The 20,982-nt window shown below is 41.8% G+C and overlaps 1 protein-coding gene across 8 annotated transcripts in view; it reads left to right on the top strand.

Moving 5' to 3' along the window:
* Positions 1-20,982, top strand: part of EFCAB11 (EF-hand calcium binding domain 11) — a 134,586-nt gene that overhangs the window by 57,530 nt on the left and 56,074 nt on the right. Inside the window, exon 6 of one of the 8 annotated variants that reach the window (XM_032482497.1) lies at positions 19,697-20,413. The exons of the other annotated variants lie outside the window; for them this stretch is intronic. Coding sequence (XP_032338388.1) covers positions 19,697-19,700 — 4 coding nt within the window. The 3' untranslated portion in view covers positions 19,701-20,413. Of the gene's footprint in view, positions 1-19,696; positions 20,414-20,982 lie in introns of those variants that run through there. 8 annotated transcript variants of the gene reach the window in all.

Below are 20,982 nucleotides of genomic sequence, written 5' to 3'. Positions count from 1 at the left end.
CTTGCAAAGTTTATATTGAATGGAACTTGAAAAGTACTAATAGGCCAGATGTGAAAGCGGATACACTAATATTAACATGTACACTCTTACGCATATCTGACATTTCTGATAGAGCAACTTTGTTCCAGAGAATTTATCCATAATGAATCTTGCTTAAACTTCGTCTGCAACTCCATAACATCCCTGTGTTGAAATAGGGGAAGAATCATCACTTTTTTTCTTTTTATAATTAGAAGAAGGAAAACCTTATGAGGTTATAGCCAGAGTAAGTCAAGCTGAATATCAGGTAATCTTATATCATAAACCCATCCACACCCTACTTAGAAATCATTATCTCCAGGAGTAAGAATTGGAACGACAGTCTGCATGAGCCCAGCAGTACAGGTTAGCCTACGAGTTAGCTTGGTTTGGTAAAGGTGAAGTGTGCTCTTTGTGTTCTTCAAAAAATATTTATTCAGACATGAATGTAAAAGAAAATTATGGTATATGTAAGCAATCAACATTTGGTTTTTTGTTCTGTTGCTTGGTCTTCTGGGGGAGCTTTTTGTATTTGGCAGCTAACCATAGTCGAGGAAATTAAACACATTGTAGTTCACCGAAAAATAGACCAAATTCAAGTTGAGTAAGTGAAGTGGCTTCACAGATTATACCACAGTTAATATTATAATCGCTAAAGTAAACAAGTAAATGAGGAAGAGAGCAGAACAGGTGCTACGGTACTGAAAACAAGCAGCATCTGGAATGGCTCACGTGATAAAGGGAAAAGAAAGCGCCCTGACTTTCACAGAAGAGATGTCTTCCTTACGTCTTTAACTGCGAACAAAAGGAGTGAGGCAGAGTAGACTAAAAAGAGAAACAGTCTAGTGATACGAGCCCGTCCACCAGAGCTTAACAGAAACAACGGAGAATAGAAAAAAGTGGGGCTAAATATCGAATACAATAGCTATTGAATACTGATCAAAGGGCAGGAAAAGGGGGGAATATGTTTTGGCAAAGAGAAAGGTCAAGAGAAAACAAAGTACAGCTTAGATCAATTCAAATGAGGTAAAAGAATAAAGGAAAATAATACCAAGTAGACAGTATTCAAGGATAATGAATGTATGTCCTAATGTTATGCACATTGCTTAGCAACAAGCAACTTAAAAAAAAAAAAGAATGAAAAAGGAAGTACAAAAAGCAATTAAAGGAAGAAAGAGACATATGCCTCGTAAAGTAATCAGGTACAAGGTGAAAATGAGAAAAGCCAAGATGAAAAGTGAATTTAGACCTTAAAGAGGGTTAAGATAAACATTCACATTTGTTAACTGTCTCTTAGGTCAATTTAAAAGAAACAGACACTGGGTTGTAATAACCAATAAATAAAATACCTGCCCAAAGAAGACATATTGATAGCTATGAAAAATGTACTCTCTACTCTTTGTATAAAACACTGAAAATAGATTTAGATATTCATATGGTTTAATATTTTAAGAAAGTGTATTTTAATTCAGGATGATAGAAAGAAATCTGGGAAAATGATTATTTTAAAAATATGGTTAAGGAAGGCGTTCGGCAATGATTTTCATCTTTCATTTTCTTATTTTGGAAATAGATTGTTGCTTTGTACATACCTAATACCTTATTAAAATATTTGGACAGTAGGTAGCATCCAATACGTTTGTAAAGTTCAAAAGGACCTTTATGTAAATAATGGCTTCTAAAGGCCAGTAGATGCATTTGAAAATAAGCAAATAAATCGATTCAGCCCATACTCCGCAGTGAAAATAGAACACATTTTCAATGTATGAATTTAGATTTGACCTTGTAAACACTGTGAAAGCATTACAAACCCAAATACCACAGTTACCACAAGGGTTCATCTGGTGAACGATTACTGTCTCAAAATACTCTTGAGTGTGTCCCAAATGCAGGCTAGAATTTTTCTCTTATCTTTTGAAATAGCAGGGCCTCAAGTCTTTTCCCTCTGACCCATGTTGTAAGTGATCAGCATTGCACGGTGTTGGAGAGAAGGCACAGACTTAATTACAAATGTAGAAGCAGTTGTACGAAAAGTGGTAACAATCAGGTTCTTTTTATTACTGAGTTTTGGGACCTGAATGTCATTATTCATGATATAGCTTCACAGAGCTTTCTGCCAACTGGAGTTCCTCCGGCTCACTGTCTTGAGACTGGTAAATTAAAGTGCGCGGTTGGCTCTCAATATCGTTACTCAGTGTCTTAATGTATGAAGGGGTGCCTTTTGAGATGTTCTTTTTCTTTGAGACAGTGCTTAGAATTTACCCATTGCTAAGGTGGAGGACTTTTAATTAAAACAGCAGATCAAAAAAACTGCCACACCCTTTTCTGGAGTACAGTGCCGTGTCATTAAGTTTGAGACACCACAGATCCCAGGGCACCCTCTTACCATGTGCCACGGATGAAAAAAAAATTCTGCCCTTTAAACTGGGGCACAATGCTGAGATACCAGCCAGGGTAAGATGCACCGCAGTTTTAGAGATTTTAAATTGCGTGGGGAAAGATATCCTGAGGTACATCAGAATGGAGACAATACTGAGGTAGGGAAACAAATTAGGAGAACATACAATGAGCTTGTGAGGAGATGATAGGGTATGTGTTATGGGCTGAACTGTGTTCCCCTAAAATTTCTATGTTTAAGTCCTGACTCCTAGGACTTCACTCTAACTACTTGGAGACAGGGTCTTTAAAAAGTTAATTAAGTTAAATGAGATCATCAGGGTGGGCCCTAGTCCCAAATGACTGGTGTCCTTGTAAGAAGAGGAAATTAAGGCACAGACACAGAGGGAAGGCCGTGAGAAGACGCGTGGAGAAGATGGCCGTCGGCCTCAGAAGAATCCAACCCCGCTGACACCTTGGTCTCAGACTTCCAGCCTCCAGAATTATAAGCACCTAAATTGCTGTTGTGTGGGCCACCCCATCTGCGGTATGTGTTACCGCAGACATGGGTCAAGGCTGGTGAGGAGGGAAAACCCGAGACAGACTTGGGTGATAACAAAATCTGGTTATAGGTGGCTAAGAAGGAAGTTTATTTAGAGGATCCTGGTGTGGGTGACTGGGTAGATGGTAATACCGTGCACCCAGAAAAGTAACACAAGGAAAGAGGAAGCTCAGCAGTTCTGAGGCAAAAGACAACCTAAAGTGTTTAGAACACGTAGAGTCTGAGGAGACACCCAGAGAGAGGTGCTCAGTAGGAAGTGAAGATATGGGTGTGGAATTCAGAAAACGGGACTGAGAGTTTATTCTGGTTTCAAACAGGAGCACGTCACTCTCCCAGCTTAAAACTCTTGAATGGCTCCTAGTTACGCAGATTGACTAGATTCCTACCTGCCAATGGCACTCTTGGATTATCTGCTTCAGGCGCCTTCCTACTCAGACTGGTCTCCGACCACTGAAATATTTCTAGTTCCTTAAAGGATTGGGACCTGCACCTCTGTGCCTCTGCACGTGCGGCATTCTGTATCTGTAATTGTCTTCATCCTCCCTCCCTTTGTCTCACCGACTCGAACTCACTTAAGACTCAACGTAGGTAGCACGTTCTGCAGGAAGTCTTACTTCCAAGTGACCGGGAGGAAATACGGCAAATAGCAGTGGTACGAACTGAGGAAGGTGTTAATTATATGAAAAAGTCTCCGTATGAACGCAGTAAAAAAGAATGTGTTCAATGTATGTTAAGCTAGTTGTTAGAGACTCTTCTCATCCTGCAGAGCCTCTGCGAAGCTTTCCTAAAGGACAGGTTATGAAACGTACATCTCCTTTCTGTCACGTACGTAGCCATCAGCCCAGGACCCAGATCCTCGTATTTAATCACATCCTAAGTCGGGGGCCCTGTGCAAAGGGTTGTGGCGGAGCCCTCACACTCAGCAGTCTCGGTCTTCAGCCCTAGACACAGTCACAAGGCAGCTTTCCCCCGGCTTTTCTGAAAAATAAGTATAAATTGCAAGAAATGCAGTGCGAATTGTGAGATGTCAGTACATTAGCAGTGGCCTGGGAAATCTGATGGAGTCGGGGGGAAAGGTGTAAATTGCAGGGCATGATAAAGGGGAGGTCAGTCTGTTGGTAATGCAGGGAATGGGATGGACTTAAAGAAAAGGCATCAATTACAGGGTAATGTAAAGAAGAGGTCAGTACATTAGTAACATGAGAAAACTGGCAGATTTGGGAAGAAAAGGTGCAAATTGTAGGATAATGTAAAATTGGGGCATCACTGGAAAGATGAGCTTACATCATACTGAGGAAGCTTGCTGGCCATACAGACCCTGGCTAGAACTTTCAGTATTTTTATAGTTCTAGCTCACAGCAGATCGTTATGTCTTTTAGAATTATTAATTAAATTTGAAGCTAATATTACAGAGCAAAATTATTGTTCTTGCTTACTAGAGAAAAAAAAACTGAGTCAGAAAGGTTCCTTCAAAACTTCTGAACCTGCAAACCACATATGTGTTAGTGCTAACAAACACATATCTTTTGGGGGATACTTTGCAGCACACAGACATGTTCCTCTGCGGGGCTCTGCAAGTATGATTGTCACTGCTGGGTTCAAGATAGAATTTAAAACAATCATACAATTAAGAGCTTTTTGTATGAAATGTTTAATTGAAGTATAACAGATAACGATAGACTGTGTGAGCTCTGTGGACCTCTCTTGTTTCTACAAATCTTAGGAGTAAGGCGATGACTGCCTTTTGTTCCACAATCTCTTTTCAAGGAAGTTTAAGCTAGTTGTATAGTGAACAACCTTGGAAACAGAGTTAGTGTCTCCCTCCAGAACAAAAGACAGGCATGTTTACAATCATTTAAAAAGACCCAGGCTCCCTAAACTCTAGATTCCTCTTCTGCGATGCAACCCGAGGTGTGCACAGGTATCTGTTAGCCCATCTCCATCATCCCATAGAATCTGGAGGCAGGGGTAGTGACACAAACGTGTGATACTCGTGCTGCCCACCGTGCCGTGAGTGATGACGTCCTTTGCCTCGGAGCCAGCAGACCTGGATCTTCTGCCAGCATCTGTGAAACTGTGGCAGGCCACCTTGGTAACTTGCCAGGAAACTGAGCTCTCAGACCCTTTGCAGTTCTTACCGGTTTTATCAATAGGATGGGATGCTGACAGTGACATGGCTTGCTGGAAGAATGGTGAGGAAATCATGGTTCTTACCAGAAGTTGAAGGAAGTCCAGGGGAATTAGTGAATATGTTGACCAAATGATATGGTCAACCAGGCCTAACAGTCCTCTGCCTTGGTGTGCTTGTTAATGAAGAGCCATCAGGAAGGTTCACAGCTGTCCTGGGTTGTGCTCTGTCCCCTTCAGGCAGGAGGACTTCTCCAGTGACCAATATGGCGGTGAGCCTCAAGTCCACTCTGTGCAAACTAGTAATGTCTAGCAGTTAGATTCATATTGGTTGGGCAGCAGGTTCCACCCCATTTCAGACAACAGCTGGGTAGACAGATACCTGTATTGAGAATGAAGGAAATTTCATGACTGCTGTGGGCGGAAGCCAGGAGAGGCCTTTGCACTTGGGCTGATTCCCTTGAGAGATGAGGGGCGGGGGGGCCCCATGATGCCTGTTAAGGGAGAATGGCGACAGCTGAGCCACTCTGTGCTCTGCGGTGCCAGCTTCAGCTCCACTTGAAGGTAAAGGTCTCAAAATTTTTGCAGTGTTTAGCCAAACTAAATAATATACACCTGAAGATCCATATTTGCAACAACAGCAAAAATTTTTTGAAAAGCAAGGCAATGATATATTCACAACTTAAGAGAGCGATTACTTTTGAAGGCAAGGCACAGGACTGAGGTCAGGAAGGAGCATGCAGGCAGCGGCGAAAGTATCGGTCATTTTCTAGTTCTTAGGTTGGGCTGGGCTCACAGGGTTTAGTTTTATTATCATGTTTCATAATGTAGCTGTTTGTTAACATACATTCATTCTTCTGTGTGTATCAACTATACATTTTTATGACCAGCTTAAGGAAATTTAGTTTATAATTAAAATTATTGGATTGCTATAAATTACATCGCATCTGCTAGATCCCTATATGGATTTTGGTAGAGTGGAGGATAATGTCTTCCCTTGAGACCCCTACCATATCCAGCAGGAAAATGGTACATCCACATACCTTCGTGCCAGAAATACTGGAGAGGCTGAGTTTTTGACCTTTCTTAGGTAGGAGATCTGTCATGAAATTATTGCAAATTAAGTGCTCTCATATTTGCCTAAACTGAGATTGATTGAGTTATTTTAGCTTGATGACTAATTCTAGGTACTGTTGTTTTTCGTTATTCCTAAAACACAGACTAAACACTTTGGATATTTATAGTGCTGAGGGAATTTACCCGGGCATTTGGGAAATTTGGGGAATTATATGTACTGTACCAACTTCTCTGTCCAAGGGTGATGGGGAAGGCTATTTCCCTTCCTAACTATCTTCTATCTGATTGAGAGAGAGACAGAGAAACAGAGGGAGACAGGGGCAGGGGTGGGGGGGAGAGAGAAAGGGCACTTCAAATGTTTCTCAGGTGGTGAAACTCAAAGGAGAATTTTGTCTTTCTTGTGTCCCCTGGGAGTGACTATAGCTCCTCTCTGCAAGCTTAGCCCCATTCGAGGCCTCTGGGAGCTCTCCATCTCTTATCAGAGTGGGAGGCTAGCACGTTGCTTGGTCCAGCTGACCTTGAGAGTTAAGACACTAGATTCTGTGTGAGGTCACCCTTAGGATGTTGTCATCCTACTACTGCTAAAAATTTTCGTGCTTTGTTTCATTTACTGTTCCCAGCAACTCCAGGGTGGCTGTTTTCATCACCCGCATTTTATATTGCAGCAGGGCTTAAAGAAAAGGGTAGAAACTTCCTGTTCTCCAAGCCAGAATGCAGAGTCTGTTCTGCGGATTCCAGAGTTCCTACTTTTAACAATGCCTTGTCACCTCATCCATTAATTCTAACACTGTCGTGTGAGTATCCAGAATTTTTTTTCACCTAATGGACATCAGAGTGCCACAGGGTTGTGGCGATTGGAAGTTACGTAGTAGGGACATGTAGGCAGGAGGGAGAGTACATTGCTGAGATCCTGTTACCCCTCTTTTTAGGGAATTCTGTACTTTTCCTTCTTATCAAGACCCTGTCTTTGTTTTCTGGCTGCTTGATATTTTTGGGTGAGCTGGGGTTAACATTCCTAAAGTATGAAGGGGAGGGACAAGCACATTAGAGATATTTTTATTTTGCCAAACATGATAATATTTCTTTAACGTACAGGAAGGAGACACACCTTTGTTTCTACAAGAAAGCAAGCAGGGTGCGAACCATGTTTCCGTCTCTGGTTTTCTCATGAAAGCTATGAGCCTCGTTTTCCTCCTGATCTATAATTGGTCCCTAGGAGGGAAGTCAATTACTTGACGTGAAACGGGCTTCAAAGGCAGAGTTTGAAGTGTCTTTATCCTTAGCTTGCAGATTTGTCTTTAGTCAGCCACTGAAAAAATAAACAAATACTTTAATCTGAAAGATAGCAGGAGGAGCCCCCCAGGGGGTGCCCACCAGGAAGAGAACCCCTAGTTGTAATGAATCCAGGAGAGCGTTGTACAGAAGACGGTTCTCTGCTCAGCTCCACGGGTTACTTTTATCTCGATATGTACGTATACCTGCCTCATTTTGCAGGGGCATGATACAAAACCAAAGTCTCTTTTTCCATAGTAGGAATATTTCATATCATAAACTTCCTGAGGACCATACGCAATAACGGTTGAACTATTATAATGCATAATTCGACACGCCGCCACTCTCACTCACAAACTCCATGAAGGTCTTGGAAGATGATCAGAAAGAAACCTTTCCTTTTGTTTCATCCTTCTGAGTTTCTGCTCAGGGTTCGGGTTCCTGGAGGCAGTGATCAGACTGTACACTGTTGATGCATCACATAAACAGGTGTGTACTGCACACCTATTGTGAGCTTAGTACAGAGGTTTTCCCCTTTGGAAGTGACACAGTATAGCCCCCAACTAAGAACAGATTGGTTTCTAAAGTTCAGGGAAGTTGGACCTGGAGCCTGGAGTGTGATGCCTGACAGCATGATAGAGTGGTGCTTAGTTTCCCAGGCGAGCCCGCCAGCACCTTGCATCCCTAGAGCGGGTGGCCCGCACCCTAATGCCTGTGGGAACTGTTAGTGTTAAAATACAGGGAGAAGGAGGCGGAGCCTCTCCTCTGCCTTTCCAGGCTCTAAGCTTATCCCTTCCTCCTCGTCCTCCTACCTCAGAGGCCCCCAGTGTCCTCATGTCACACAGCTCCCAGATCACCTGCCGTTTCCCCCCCTCCCACACCCCATCCAAGCTCTCGTTTCATCAGTGGAGCTGATCTCAGCTGGATGTTAGTAGGGAGGTACTTTGGATTAAACTAATTCATACTAATGTGTACTTAACTGATAGTTTCTTAATCCTCCCACAGGCATTTGCATTATTAAAAGAAAATGCTTATTAAATGCTTATTAACTCAAACAAATATAGATGATTCAGATGACTACAGTGAAATAAGAGATTAAGGTGGAGTGAGGGGAGTTGTGTGGGGCTGGGGTGTCACCGTGGAGGCAGAGCAGCCCTGCGTGGAGTTTATTCCCTGAGGATTGCTCCCCTAAGCTGGTCCTGCTTTTCATCACTTCTTTCCTTGTGCTGCTTCTGAACTCATTACTTCTAGAAAAGGCCAAGCATTAACACAGTGAGGCAGCAGCAGATGCCCCGTTGGTGGAGGGGAGGGGTGGGGAGGGCAGAGGTGCTGGCTGAGGACATCGATGGCTGGTGGTAGGTGTGAGCTGTGTGCAAGCTGGCTGCTATCAGGCGTGCGTATTGCCCTAAGGAAGGAGACAGAGGAATCTCACTAAACAGCAGAAATCAAGAAATCATTAAGCAAATCCAGGCCTTCCAGACAGTTCCTGCCTCCATACTCAGGTACCGTCTCATCAGGAAAATAGCGCTTAGGGAAATAATTGCACTAAAACAAGACCATCACAAATCTCTCTACTTGCTATGTTAGAAAAGCAAAGGATGCCATGACTGCTTATAACCGGGGTCCTAAGTGACATGGATGGCGGTCAGATGGCTTCTTGGAGGAGGGGCATTTCAGCAAAGCCCTGGGGATCTAGTTGGCTCAGTCACGCGAGGAGGGTGGGGAAGGCCAGGCCGTGCGGAGAGCTTCTCAGGCAAAATGCACAGGGTGTGTGAAATCCGGGCAGGAAAGGCTCTTGGTGCCTCTGAGGAACTGCCTGGAGGAGGAACCTGTGGGTGCAGGAGCCCTGAGATGGATGCAGCTCTGTCCCCGGGTTTTGTCGGCTACGTCCAGGCTTGGAACCTCAAAGGTCAGGGGTTGGACTTCAAAAATTTTAAGTGAACGAGCAACTGGTTATAATGTGCAGCCCCGACTATATGAGTAGTTAAGGTTTAGGGAAGGAAAACCGATTAGTGGGGCCATTCAGATCTGAAGGGAGAATAGAGCCAGTGTGCTGGTGCCTCCTCTGGGGAGTTTGTAATCTGAGGGGTTCCCAGCAAGACCCCTGCTCCAAAATATCTTTCCAATCACTCCTGCCAGAGAGTCTAAAATCCTACAATTGAAGAATTAATCTCTTTTAGAACTTGGGCTTTCTAACAACCAAGGCATAGGCAAAATTGGGGCGTAAGTTAACATTTTTTAAACTGTTCATCGTTTTCTAAAGTGCCTTATCTGTCTCTCTGTGACATCTCTTCCTCTTTTAGATGCCCAGGGCTCGTATGTCAGTCTCTAAATCAGCACCTGATTTCAAGACAGGATCTGTCTGATATGACTTGAGTGAACCTTGTGATGCAATTTGGAATCAGTCTGTTGCCTTCTTCTAAGATGTAAATTTGTGACTGACTGGAACTCAAGTTGCTGTAAGTGATAAAGGAAATGTGTCGGCTCTCACAACTGAACCCTCGAGAGGTGACTTTGGCTTGGGGATAATTCAGTCAGAGCTGGGGTGCTCTTTCAGCCTTGCCTTTGCCCCCAGTTCCACTGTGATCTTGTTCTGATGCTCCTAATGGTTGCGACACTGACTGCAGCAGCTCCAGCCCTCACACCCATCATCTCCCTAGCCCCAGGTGAGAGAGCTGCTCTATTTAGAAGGGGAGTCAGAAGTCCTGGGCTTCTCTCCAAGGTGGTGGGACACCCCTGAGCTAATTATGGGGGCCAGGAGTATCTGCTAATCTAAGAACCAGTCACTGCGGGCAAGGCACTGGCACCCTGCTGATTGGTAGAGCACACCCTGGCACTGTGGGAGTGGGTGAGATCCTTTTCTCCCAAATCACACGGATCCTGGATACCAGCAGTGAGGACAGGGTCAAGGGGGTTCTAGGGAAGCACCAAACAATGCTGACAGCATAGGGGTGTTTGTATTTAAAGCCTTACATCTGTCTACTCACAGAATGTTACAGAGACATGGGTACCAGCAAGAGATGGGAAAGGAATTGTTTTCAGAGTGGATAGTGGGGCCATCTAAGAGTCCTGGAAACTTGTGCCCCCCACACTTCCCCTGACACACTCAGTCTCTAATCTGCTAGTGTAGCTCAGATTACCCACGTGATTTTTCTCTCTGACACTCCGGTGCCACTGACATTTGAACTGGGGAGTCTGAAGTTTAAATAGGCTAAGTGTGTGGGTGTGGTAGGTAGAATTCAAAAAATGTGTGGGTCCAGTTCATTTAGGACAATTGTGCCTTATTTAAAACTGTTTGTTATTAAAAATTTTTTTAAACAGTGTTCCTCTTTGGATGTGTTAGAATGACTTTATAAATTGGGGTTTGGCAGAGGGAAAGGAGATACAAATAAGGGTTGTTAGTGAAAGGTTTGACCGTCTTTTGTTCTCTGTGTACTATATCTAAGTTTAAAGAGATTTAAACATTCAGAATATATAAATTTTTATTTTTTAATGGGAATGGTTTCATTTCTTATCATTTTTACCTGTCTAAATAATACATCGTTATATTGAATCCTTCAGAGATCTTGCCAAATAAGGCAAAATATATAGCATTAAAAATTTTAACCTCAGATCCTTTCTTCAAAAGGTTAACCAACTCTATTTTGTTAATGTTCACATAAATATTAAAATTAAAGTGATCATATGTGTTTTCGTCAACAAACATTTATCGTGTGAAGGGTGCTTCCTAGTTGCTGGGGATACAGAGAAATTGAAGGCACACTTCCTGTCCTCAGGAGACAGCATATGATCTATTTGGGGAAAAAAGGCAAAAAAAAAAAAAAAAAGGAAAATAAACAGTAGCAGGTTATTCACTGCCTAGATCCACGGGGTGAGATGAAATAAGCAGTTCAGAAAAGGGAGCAGTTGTTGGGGTGTGTGGTGGTCCTATATCCTGCAGAGGATGGGAGGGGCTCGGATTCTGCAAGGAAGGAAGGAAGGGGAGGCCATCCCGGGCCACCAAGTAAGTTTGCGTTTGCAGTTGCATTTTATTCTGTTTTCCCTAAAATTGTTATTAGAGCATATTGCTTCATTCCAAGATTTTCTTTGTTGTACTACAATTTCCTGTAGAATTGTTAGGATTTGGTCATATGAATCACTTCTGACCATTTGTATGTTTTCTAAAATTTCTGTAATGATTCCTTCTTACTCTTTTAAAATTGTTTTACAATGGTATAATAATATAATTCTAAATTTATTTTATGGTGATGAACAAGTTATGGCCAGAAGAAATCTAGGAGACAAAAGTATCCACAGTTACATTTCTTGTGAAATAAATGTAGAGACCATTTCCTATCTGTAGGTTCTGTCTACACCGTCACTGTTTTTCAGCATCTTGAAATGTTCTGAACTGTTGCTCACTTCTGTCTTGGCTTGACACATTCAGACATGAGAATTTCAGAAAATTGAATTCTGACTATGATCCAGTTGGCAGACTATGATCTTTGCTGGCTTTATTTGACATTGATTTGTTGTATTCTTCAATTAATTTAGGTATAAACATGAAATTTCTCATGTAGTGTTATTTCTTTTTAGTTATTTCCTGTCCTTTACTCTCCATTTCTTTCCACCAAGCCCAGAAGCACCTATCTTTGACTTGTGAGTTCCTTCTGGGTAGGAATCATCGAATCCCTGGAGCTTTGGACAGTGCTCAATAAACGCTTAGTGAGTGAATGAGAGCATTTCACATATGATTAGAAAGAAATAATACAGAGGAGATTAGGTACAGGAACATATGTATGATTTTAATTTTCACATAGGATTTTTTATTTAAACAATCTGTCTTACTAAAGCAACTTCCTGCTAGTTTTACCTAGTCAGGAGCTAATCTTGATATAAAGGAGGTAAGATTTATAAGCCTAACAAAGAACTCTTGAACCTCAGTTACTTTGTAAGACAGACGTGTTACCTGCGACATATTAACACATTAGACAATGTGGATGCTTAAATTTTAAAAGCTCTTTGGCTTTTACTTCTGCATAATTATGTTCTTTTCAGAACAACTTCTATATTGTAGATTCCACATGTGTCTTTCAAACTAGTCAACACAACTAAAATTTGATCATGATTACTAGCTTTTCAAAGCCTTCCTTCATTTCCCAGCAGGCAGCTTCCTGTCAGAATTCATTTCCCATTTGGAAAATATCTCTCTGACCCATGGTTTTTTGGACACAACTCATCTTTCACATATTTGAGTCTACCCATTGTCATCAATTTTAGCTCCTCAGATGCCAAAAGACCCCTTTGTAATCAGAGTGATAAGATCACCAAAAACGTCAGAGGAGACAAAACTAAGAAGAATATATAATGATTTTGTTCCATTGATGTTTCTAATAAAAAATGCTTTTAGTGTATATCTATTTCTGTTCTTATAGTTTAAGAAATTAAAGGAATAACTGTTACAGCTGAAGCAAGATGTGCTTTCTGTTTCTCCTCAATCTTTATATCATTAAAATTAAGCTTTGGAAGAGCTGCAGTGAATTCAGTTCAATTCAGCAAACATTTATGGAGACCCTTTCACTGGCCCCTCAGTACCGTGGCCTCTAAAAGAACTGCCCTCTATTTACAGTACATGAGCATGAGAGAGTGATCCTGATATGACTGCTGAGGAATTTAAAATCCACTGTGGAAGGGGATTCGATTGGGAAGGGAAGGCATCGTCTGGGAACGAATTTCATGTTGGATCTTGGAGAAAGTAGTAGATTTGGTTTACAAAGGGCAAAGTCATTCTGGGTAAGGGGCACTGCGGTTGGATTCAGCAGGGCATGTACTGATTCTTGGACAAGGAGGGGACATAATGATAAAGGTCTTCATCTGGCCTCAGGCTGCAGGATGTACCAGAAAATGAAGAGCTGATCTGCAGGGAGCCATTGTAACTGACTAGGGCTTAGTCAGTGTGGTCCTGTTTCCAGAGTAAAGGAGACAGACATGTGAAGGAAAGCGCAAGTCTTAGGAATGTTATACAGAATCTGATAGCCTCAAAAGCTGATTGGATATTAGGAAGCAGTGCCAACAGAACTGTCAGTTAACTCCCGGGGCTGGGGAGCCTGGGTGAGTGGGAGCATCGTGGTGCCATGTTGGCCAATGGAGGATCAGAAAGAGAAGCAGACCAGGCAAAGCCTTGAGAGGATGCCCACGATGGGGAGGGATGCCCAGGCAAGGAGTGGTCAGAGGACAGCCAGGAACCTACAGTTTCATGGGAACAATGGGAAGACAGTGATTCCAGAAGGCAGGATGAACAGAGAAATCAAGAAATAAGAGATCTGAGTTTGATTTTGTACCAGAGAAGGACAAAATGATTTCCTTTGAGTAACCTCAGAAAATGGCAGGCGTAGGTGCCAGATGGCAAAGACCCTGAAAAGGGGAAAGATTTTGTATTATTGGTGAGACTATTTTGTATTATTGGTGAATATCCTTCAGTTATTTCCAGTGATAAACCCTTTTGATGGAAATACACTCCTTACCCAGCTGGTGTTAGGTAACAAAATGCCAGTATATCATTAATACCTGTAGATCTAAAATGTACCTTTTTCCACACTGTAACCCAAAAACATTATTTTTACAAACCATTTGGAAATAACATTTTTATTTTCTTTGATTCTGCTCTTTCAAAATTTCGTTTATCCCTCTCTGAGATTTATTTCTAGGTCACTGATTCAGATTTCAAAACTACTGTTTTCTATAAGCTTATTTTATGCCTACTAGAGTTGAAATTCAAACATTTTCCAACAGTAGCAACTGAAATAGCTTCAAAGACATTTTTCACATCCACCTTGTTTTTTCTTCGCTGATTGTATCTTTTCAAAAATGCCCCAGATTGATAGCTCCCGAGATAAAGTATGCCTATAGTAACAACACAATCTTCTTAGAAATGAAAAATATACTTTGTTCTTGTTCTGGTTCTTGAAGATGTCCTTTATGCCTAGGAGGAAGTGATCAAGAAAAAAGTACATTCGAACTGGAGTCGCAGGACCTAGATTCAGCTCCTTTCTTTGTTGTGTGACCTTGGGGGTTGTAGCAGAGGCTCAATTAGGTCTCTTTCAAATGAAAAGAAGCTCAGAATTCATGAATATGCTACTGTGTCTTTTAACTTAATCATCGAGCCTACCTGGTGTGATTCCACCTTTGGGGATGTGGCCCAGTTCCTCGTGCACGCTCCGCCCCCCTGCTCCCAAAAGGCACTGCGTGCTCTGCCTATGACGGAACATCACCTCCCCCTCCACTTGGCTGACTGTCATCCTTCTAACTTCATGTTGCATCTTTTCCGGTATACAGTAGCCCCCCCAGCTCCCAGCACCTGCACTGCAGATCAGGTGCTCAGTAAGTATCTGATGATTGAGTCTGTGGTCTGTATTGAATGACTGTCCACCCTGGTGGTGGAGAACCATCAGACTAGGTATCACAAGCAGTGATGAGTTAAAACCATGGAGATCTCCAGGTCCCACTCCCCCACCTTCAATATGTGAGTTCCTATAAATCAGCCTGTGTATCCATATTTTAAAATATCCCCATTGGTCATGCACGTGTGAGAAGCACTGGTCTACCCTCTGTGAGTTGCTGGTGGTCACAGATCATAGTTCCTGCCAGTTCATTCCCGAGCCCTAGGGTAATTCCTGGCAGAAATTAGGTATAGGGTGAATGTTTGTGAATGAATGAATTTAAATTTTGAGACAAACAGTAAATGAGAATTAAATGCCTTTTCTTTTGGTTCCAGATACAACACCTTGAAACTTTACTACTAACTGTAGCACCTTTCAACTTTACTAAATACTAATTCACACGACCCATAAAAATTATATTTTTAAATAAATGAAATGGAGTACCAAGATCACCAGTTCTGATAAATTAAAAACTCATAGTTTGTTATCTAATAATTGTAGCTGGAACTTACTTTGCTTTCTTTGCTCAATTCTTACAATTTAGTGGTAAGTCATTTGCTTTCATTATTCCTTGCCTTGCTGTGTACCTTGTTTTAAATGTTTTTTTAAGGAGTCATGACCCGTCACTCTCTTATAGTCACATAATTCTGGCATTTCAAACTATAGTCTCTTTCTTGGGGTGTTGATGTGAAGCAAAGAAAGAAGTAGAACCAGCACTAACTCCATGTTGTCTCACAACCCAGGATCGGGCATCTCCTGTTTCTATGCTCCAGAGAAAAGAAATGGAAGGAGTTGGTTTTTAACTAAGAAAATTATGCCATCCTGACAATAAAGACCATATCATTAATGCCCTGTTGACCTGTGTCTTAGTTATCTATTTTGGAGTAACAAGTTACCCTGATACTCAGCAGAATCCCTGGGGGTCAGGAATCCAGGAGAGGCTTAACCAGTGGTTCTGACTCCTCCTGGCCTCTCATGAGGTGACACAAGACATTGGCCAGGACCACAGTCCATTGACGGCTTCCCTGGGGCTGGAGGCTTGACTTCCCAGGTGGCTTCTTCAGATACCTGGCAATTTAGTGCCTGTTGTTTACAGAGGCCCTTTTGTCAGGGCTGTTTGTCTTCACGATACAGTGACCCTCAGGTGTTTTATTGCTGATTATATATAAGAACTTTCAGGAAGACAAGAGAAAGGTTAGGTCAGTAACAATTGTAAGCCTCAATGTGGGTTAACAAAACAAAACAAAACAAAACAAAACAAAACTACTGAAAGGCATTTATTAAGTGAGTCAGGTATCAGGCATCAAGTGTTTGCATAATTTTCCCATTTCAAATAAGTTCTCATTCAGTTCTTCTCCATCCTCCCCAGTCTTCCCTCTTCATGGAGCTTGCTCACATCTTGCTTCTAGCATGTTCATAAGTTGTCACATTTCTTGTTCCATATCTGTCTGCCCCACTAGACTGGAAGTGCCAGAGACAGAGCTGTGACTTTCATCTTGGAATCCCAGGTGCTCAAGACAGTGCCTGGCCCTTGGCTGATCTTTATTATTTGCTGTTGAACCTTTTTTTTTTAATTGAAGTTTTGTTTTGTTTTGTTCTGCATTTTTAAAAATTGAAGTATAGTTGATTTACAGTGTTATGTTGGTGGGAATGTCAGTTGGTGCAGCCACTGTAGAGAACGGTATGGAGGATCCTTAAAGAACTAAAAATAGACCTACCATATGATCCAGCAATCGCACTCCTGGGCATATATCCAGAGAAAACTCTAATTCGAAAAGATACATGCACCCCTATGTTCATAGCAGCAGTATTCACAATAGCCAAGACATGGAAGAACCCTAAATATTTGTTGTTGAATTTAACAAGCTTTATTTACAAACAAACGCCATTGTCTTCTTTTTCTCTGTAAGACTGTGTAACTTGATTGAAGGCCTGCAGTTAGGAAGTGGCCGAGTTCAAAGCCAGATCTGTATGTTGTATGTCAGCACAGATGCTGTTGGAAAGACTCCAGGAGGCAACTGTGTTGGAAGATCCAAGTAGCATCCTTACAGTTCTTACCTGGGAGAAATTCCTTAGGAAATATTTCTGTGTTTACTCAGAATGAATCACTATAGTTTAAAACTGCTAGAAGGAGACTGTTGATTGAATAGAAGGATATTGAAAATAAACTGGACTATTTTATTTGGGCTACAAATTTTTGGTGTTACCTGAGGTTCTGCTGTCTCTAACAAGGATGCTAAAAATTTCTCACACCTAAAGTGCTAAGGGAAAGAACTTTCTCTTCCCATTTTTTTCCAGGGATTCTACCCTGCTTGTTGAAGGAATTGAACATCATATTTTGATATGAAGTTGGAGCTCAGTGAGGAGGTCATGTATCAGACTCCTTGACCAAACTGATCACTGCTAAGATGCCTTCTTGCAAGAGTCTAGGTCCTCAAATAAGGGAGTATGGTAGAAGAGCAGATGCATTCAAGTGATGTTTCACGTCTAAATCCACAGGACCCTGGTGACAGGATGTGCAGTGGAGGGAGATGGAGGAGTTAAGGATGGCCCCTGAGCCCCTGGCCTGGAAGTCTGAGTGGATGGTGGCTCTATTCAGCGTGACAGGGAACACAGGAGGAGAATCAGGTGTGGGGCTGATGATAATGATGTCAATTTGAGATGTCTTTGGGACAACCAGCAAAGACGTTCTGTGTACAAATGGGTGTCTAGGTCAGATGGCCCCATGAAAGAGAAGTTGTCAGGGTATCTGACACAGAGTCTGGGTCTTAGATGTACGTCGGTTGATGGATTGCTGGTACAGAAAAGAGCCGAATGGCACGGGCAGCCTTTCCTGACTGTGCTGTTCTGTTGGGAATCTCTGCTGCTATCTTTGTATCTCAGCGTCCTTGGGGGACAATGAGTGACCTCTTGCTTGTGAATATAGAAGGCAGCTACCACGTGTGTCCTGGATGACGAGGACCCTTCTCTCTGCCAGGCCTCCCATAGGCTGTTAAACAGAGCTTGTTTCTGCTCATGGTTTGGCAGTCTTAAATGCCTCCTCTTTTTTTGGTTGGTTTTCAATGTTTCTGTATCTGTTTTGATATGCCATTCATTTTTCTTTTTAAAAGACAGCCACAAAAATCATGCTTTATTTTCTTGGGAAAATACTTCTAATAAAATTGTAGCTTGATTTTTTTCCATGTGGGTGTTGATACAGATGGTTATAATGAGACCTCTCTGATTAGTCACTTACTATCTGATTCTCTGAATTATTTTAGATGTGCTGGCTCTTTCATTCTTTTTATTTCTTGATCCAAAGAGTTATCTTGAGACGCAACATACTTAGCTTTTATTATATTCTATGAACTTTCCAGCCTCTTCTCTTTTTTGTGCTAATCTGATAGCATAATTAAAATGTCTGACTTCAGTTCTTTCCTTACAAATACTGCCTAACTCTTCTGTCTTTAATTAACTGAAATCATTCCTATGTAAACAAAGAACAATTGCAGCTTGGACTACCTACACTCCTTTCTTGTGAGGCTTTAAGTGCATCCCTTGTTTGTTAAATTATAGTCTTTAAAAAAAACCACATGCGACATATTTTGTCATTTTATATGATGCCAGCAGAAAACAAAGGATCGCTTCTCCGTTTTTATTCTTGTTACACTTTTTATTTGATGTTCATTTGAAGAGCCAGTGTAGCAGGTGGAGTGAGGGCAGGCTTTGAATTCACACCAACTTGAAAATCTCAGCTCTGCCACTTCTTAGTGATGCAACTTTGGATAAACTGCTTGTGTCCTCCTCTGTGCCTCGGTTTCCTGGAGGTGAAATGAAGATGATAATATTTCCCTCACGGATGTTGGACATTAAGTGACATAATGCAAGTTACATACTTAGCACAGTGCCTGGCACATAATAGGTACTCAGTAAATGCTATCAGTATTTTTAGACAGTAGATGAAGGTCCCTTAACCAGTTCAGCAGCTTGAAGGAAGCTTCTAGTCCTCATGCATAGCGATCTGGTGGATGCCCGCAGCAGGCTGGACACTTGTAATCAGAGACCTCTCTCTAGCGCCCTCATGTACTTCTGCCCGAACTGAGTTGTGTTTGTCCCCAAACCTGTTTTATGGTGTTTGTTCTCAAACCTGTTTATGCCAGTTGCACTTGTAATTAGGTTATTTAATGAAATATTAAGCAGACAGGATGTAAGTACAAAAAGACAGCTGCTTTTTCTATTAAATAAATTTTGAAGTCTTTGGAAAGACTTAATAAAGTAGCTCCCTAAATTAAAGAAAAAATTCGGAGGCACCTAAAGTTATTATTTTCATAGAGACAGAAAGTAAAATAGTAGATGCCAGGGGTTGAGGGGGAAAAAGAGAATGGAGTTATTGTTTAATGGTTACAGAGTTTCAGTTTTGCAAGATGAGAAGAGTTCTGGAGATGGATGGTGGTGATGGCTGGGAAACAGTATGAATGTACCACTTAATATGACTGATCTAAGATGGTAAATTTTATGTTATGTGTATTTTATTTAAAATAAAGATTTTTAAAAAATCTGTCCCATCAACTGTAGGTAAGATAACTGTTAAAGATTGGTGGGTGGAGAATTTAAAAATCAAGAGGAATTCCACATCTAGGTTGTTTTCCAGTAGCCTTTAACTTTTCTTACTTTTAAGAAACCGAAATAGGAAATCAAAGGTAATTCATTTGAGGTGTAGTTTATGTAAGAAAGAGAACAAAGCATGTTGATCCTTGGACCAGTTCCCAAAGATGAAGCCTTTGGCATAGATCAGAATATCAGAGAACGAATGCATGTTTATATTTAAAATTTAAAATTAAACATTTACATTGTATTTGTGTCTTAGATAGGGCTCCTGGAAAGCAGACTCAGATGGAGATTTGTATGCAGGAGGCTTGTTGGAGAGCGCTCTCGGAACCAGGCCTGGATGGGAGTGAGGGAAGCAGGGTAACACAAGGAGAATTGCACCTCAGGCCCCCGCCAACGCCAGAGGGATGCTGGTCCTGACCACCCTTCAGAGATGTGCCAGAGAGGGGCAATTCGTACTGGTCCTCCTGCACTGACCAGACATTAGGTGTGGCCGACCCTCCAAGGAAGGGTGATGTCCCCTGGAGCAAGGCAGTTTCTTTGGCTGGAGGTGAAGCCCAAGAGGGTCTCACCTGTCAACTCTCAGCAGCTTACAGTTCCAGCTGGGGGATCTGATGGTCCACCATGGCATCTACAGCCAGTGTGTCCATTTTTGGCATGTTTCCCCTTTTCAATAGACTTTTAAAGATTAGCTGATTGACTCTTGATCCGGATTGCTTCAGATAAGAGCATCTTCACTGTTTACACATCATCTTCCCAAGATCTCACTGGCTGATGATCTTTGCATACGTCAGTTGTCCCATCTGTGGTAGAGAAAGACTGAGGCTTCATCACAGTGGGTAAATGTGTGTGATGTGTTTGAAGCTCCACTGATGATCAGGACTCTGTCGACTTTTAAATAGTTTCCAGTATCTATTTTGAGATTCATGAAACCTCAGATTTTTGCTTCTTAAATTTCTAGGCTTTTTTTGGGCATGTGGTGATTTCTTTCTTTCTTTTTTTTTTTTTTGGTCAAACCCTCCATTTTTGTGCCAAAGGTCATCTTCCTCTCACGCCCTCTGACCTATCAGTCTTTATCTGCATGTTCTTCAGTTACTCGTCCGTCTGCCACAGCTCTCCACTCCTGTTCCCCCTACTTTACATTTTCCCTTTAGACCTGCATCTTTATCCTAATCCCCAGGCTCTTGCCACAAATGGTGACCAGTCTCCAGGATGCCAAGATTTCATTCTTAGATACACCCTTCTGATCCTTAAAGCAGAAGTCCTGTATATGTGGTTGTTTTTATTTATTTTATTTTTTACCATTTAACCATTTTTAAGTGTACAGTGCCATAGCATTAACTCTGTTCACACTGTTGTGCAACCAATTTCTAGAACTTTTTCATTTTGCAAAGCCAGAACTCCCATTTCCCCTCCCCCCAGTCCCTGGCAACCACCATTCTATTTCCAATGTCTGTGAGTTCCAGTCCTGGAGGTTCTTTGTATCAGTAAAATCCTACGGTGTTTCTCTTTTTTGACTGACATATTTCATTTAGCATCACATCC

Source organism: Camelus ferus, chromosome 6 (genome assembly GCF_009834535.1).
Source record: "Camelus ferus isolate YT-003-E chromosome 6, BCGSAC_Cfer_1.0, whole genome shotgun sequence".
In the NCBI taxonomy this organism is placed as follows: Eukaryota; Metazoa; Chordata; class Mammalia; order Artiodactyla; family Camelidae; genus Camelus; species Camelus ferus.
This window is presented reverse-complemented; position numbering and strand designations above follow the sequence as displayed.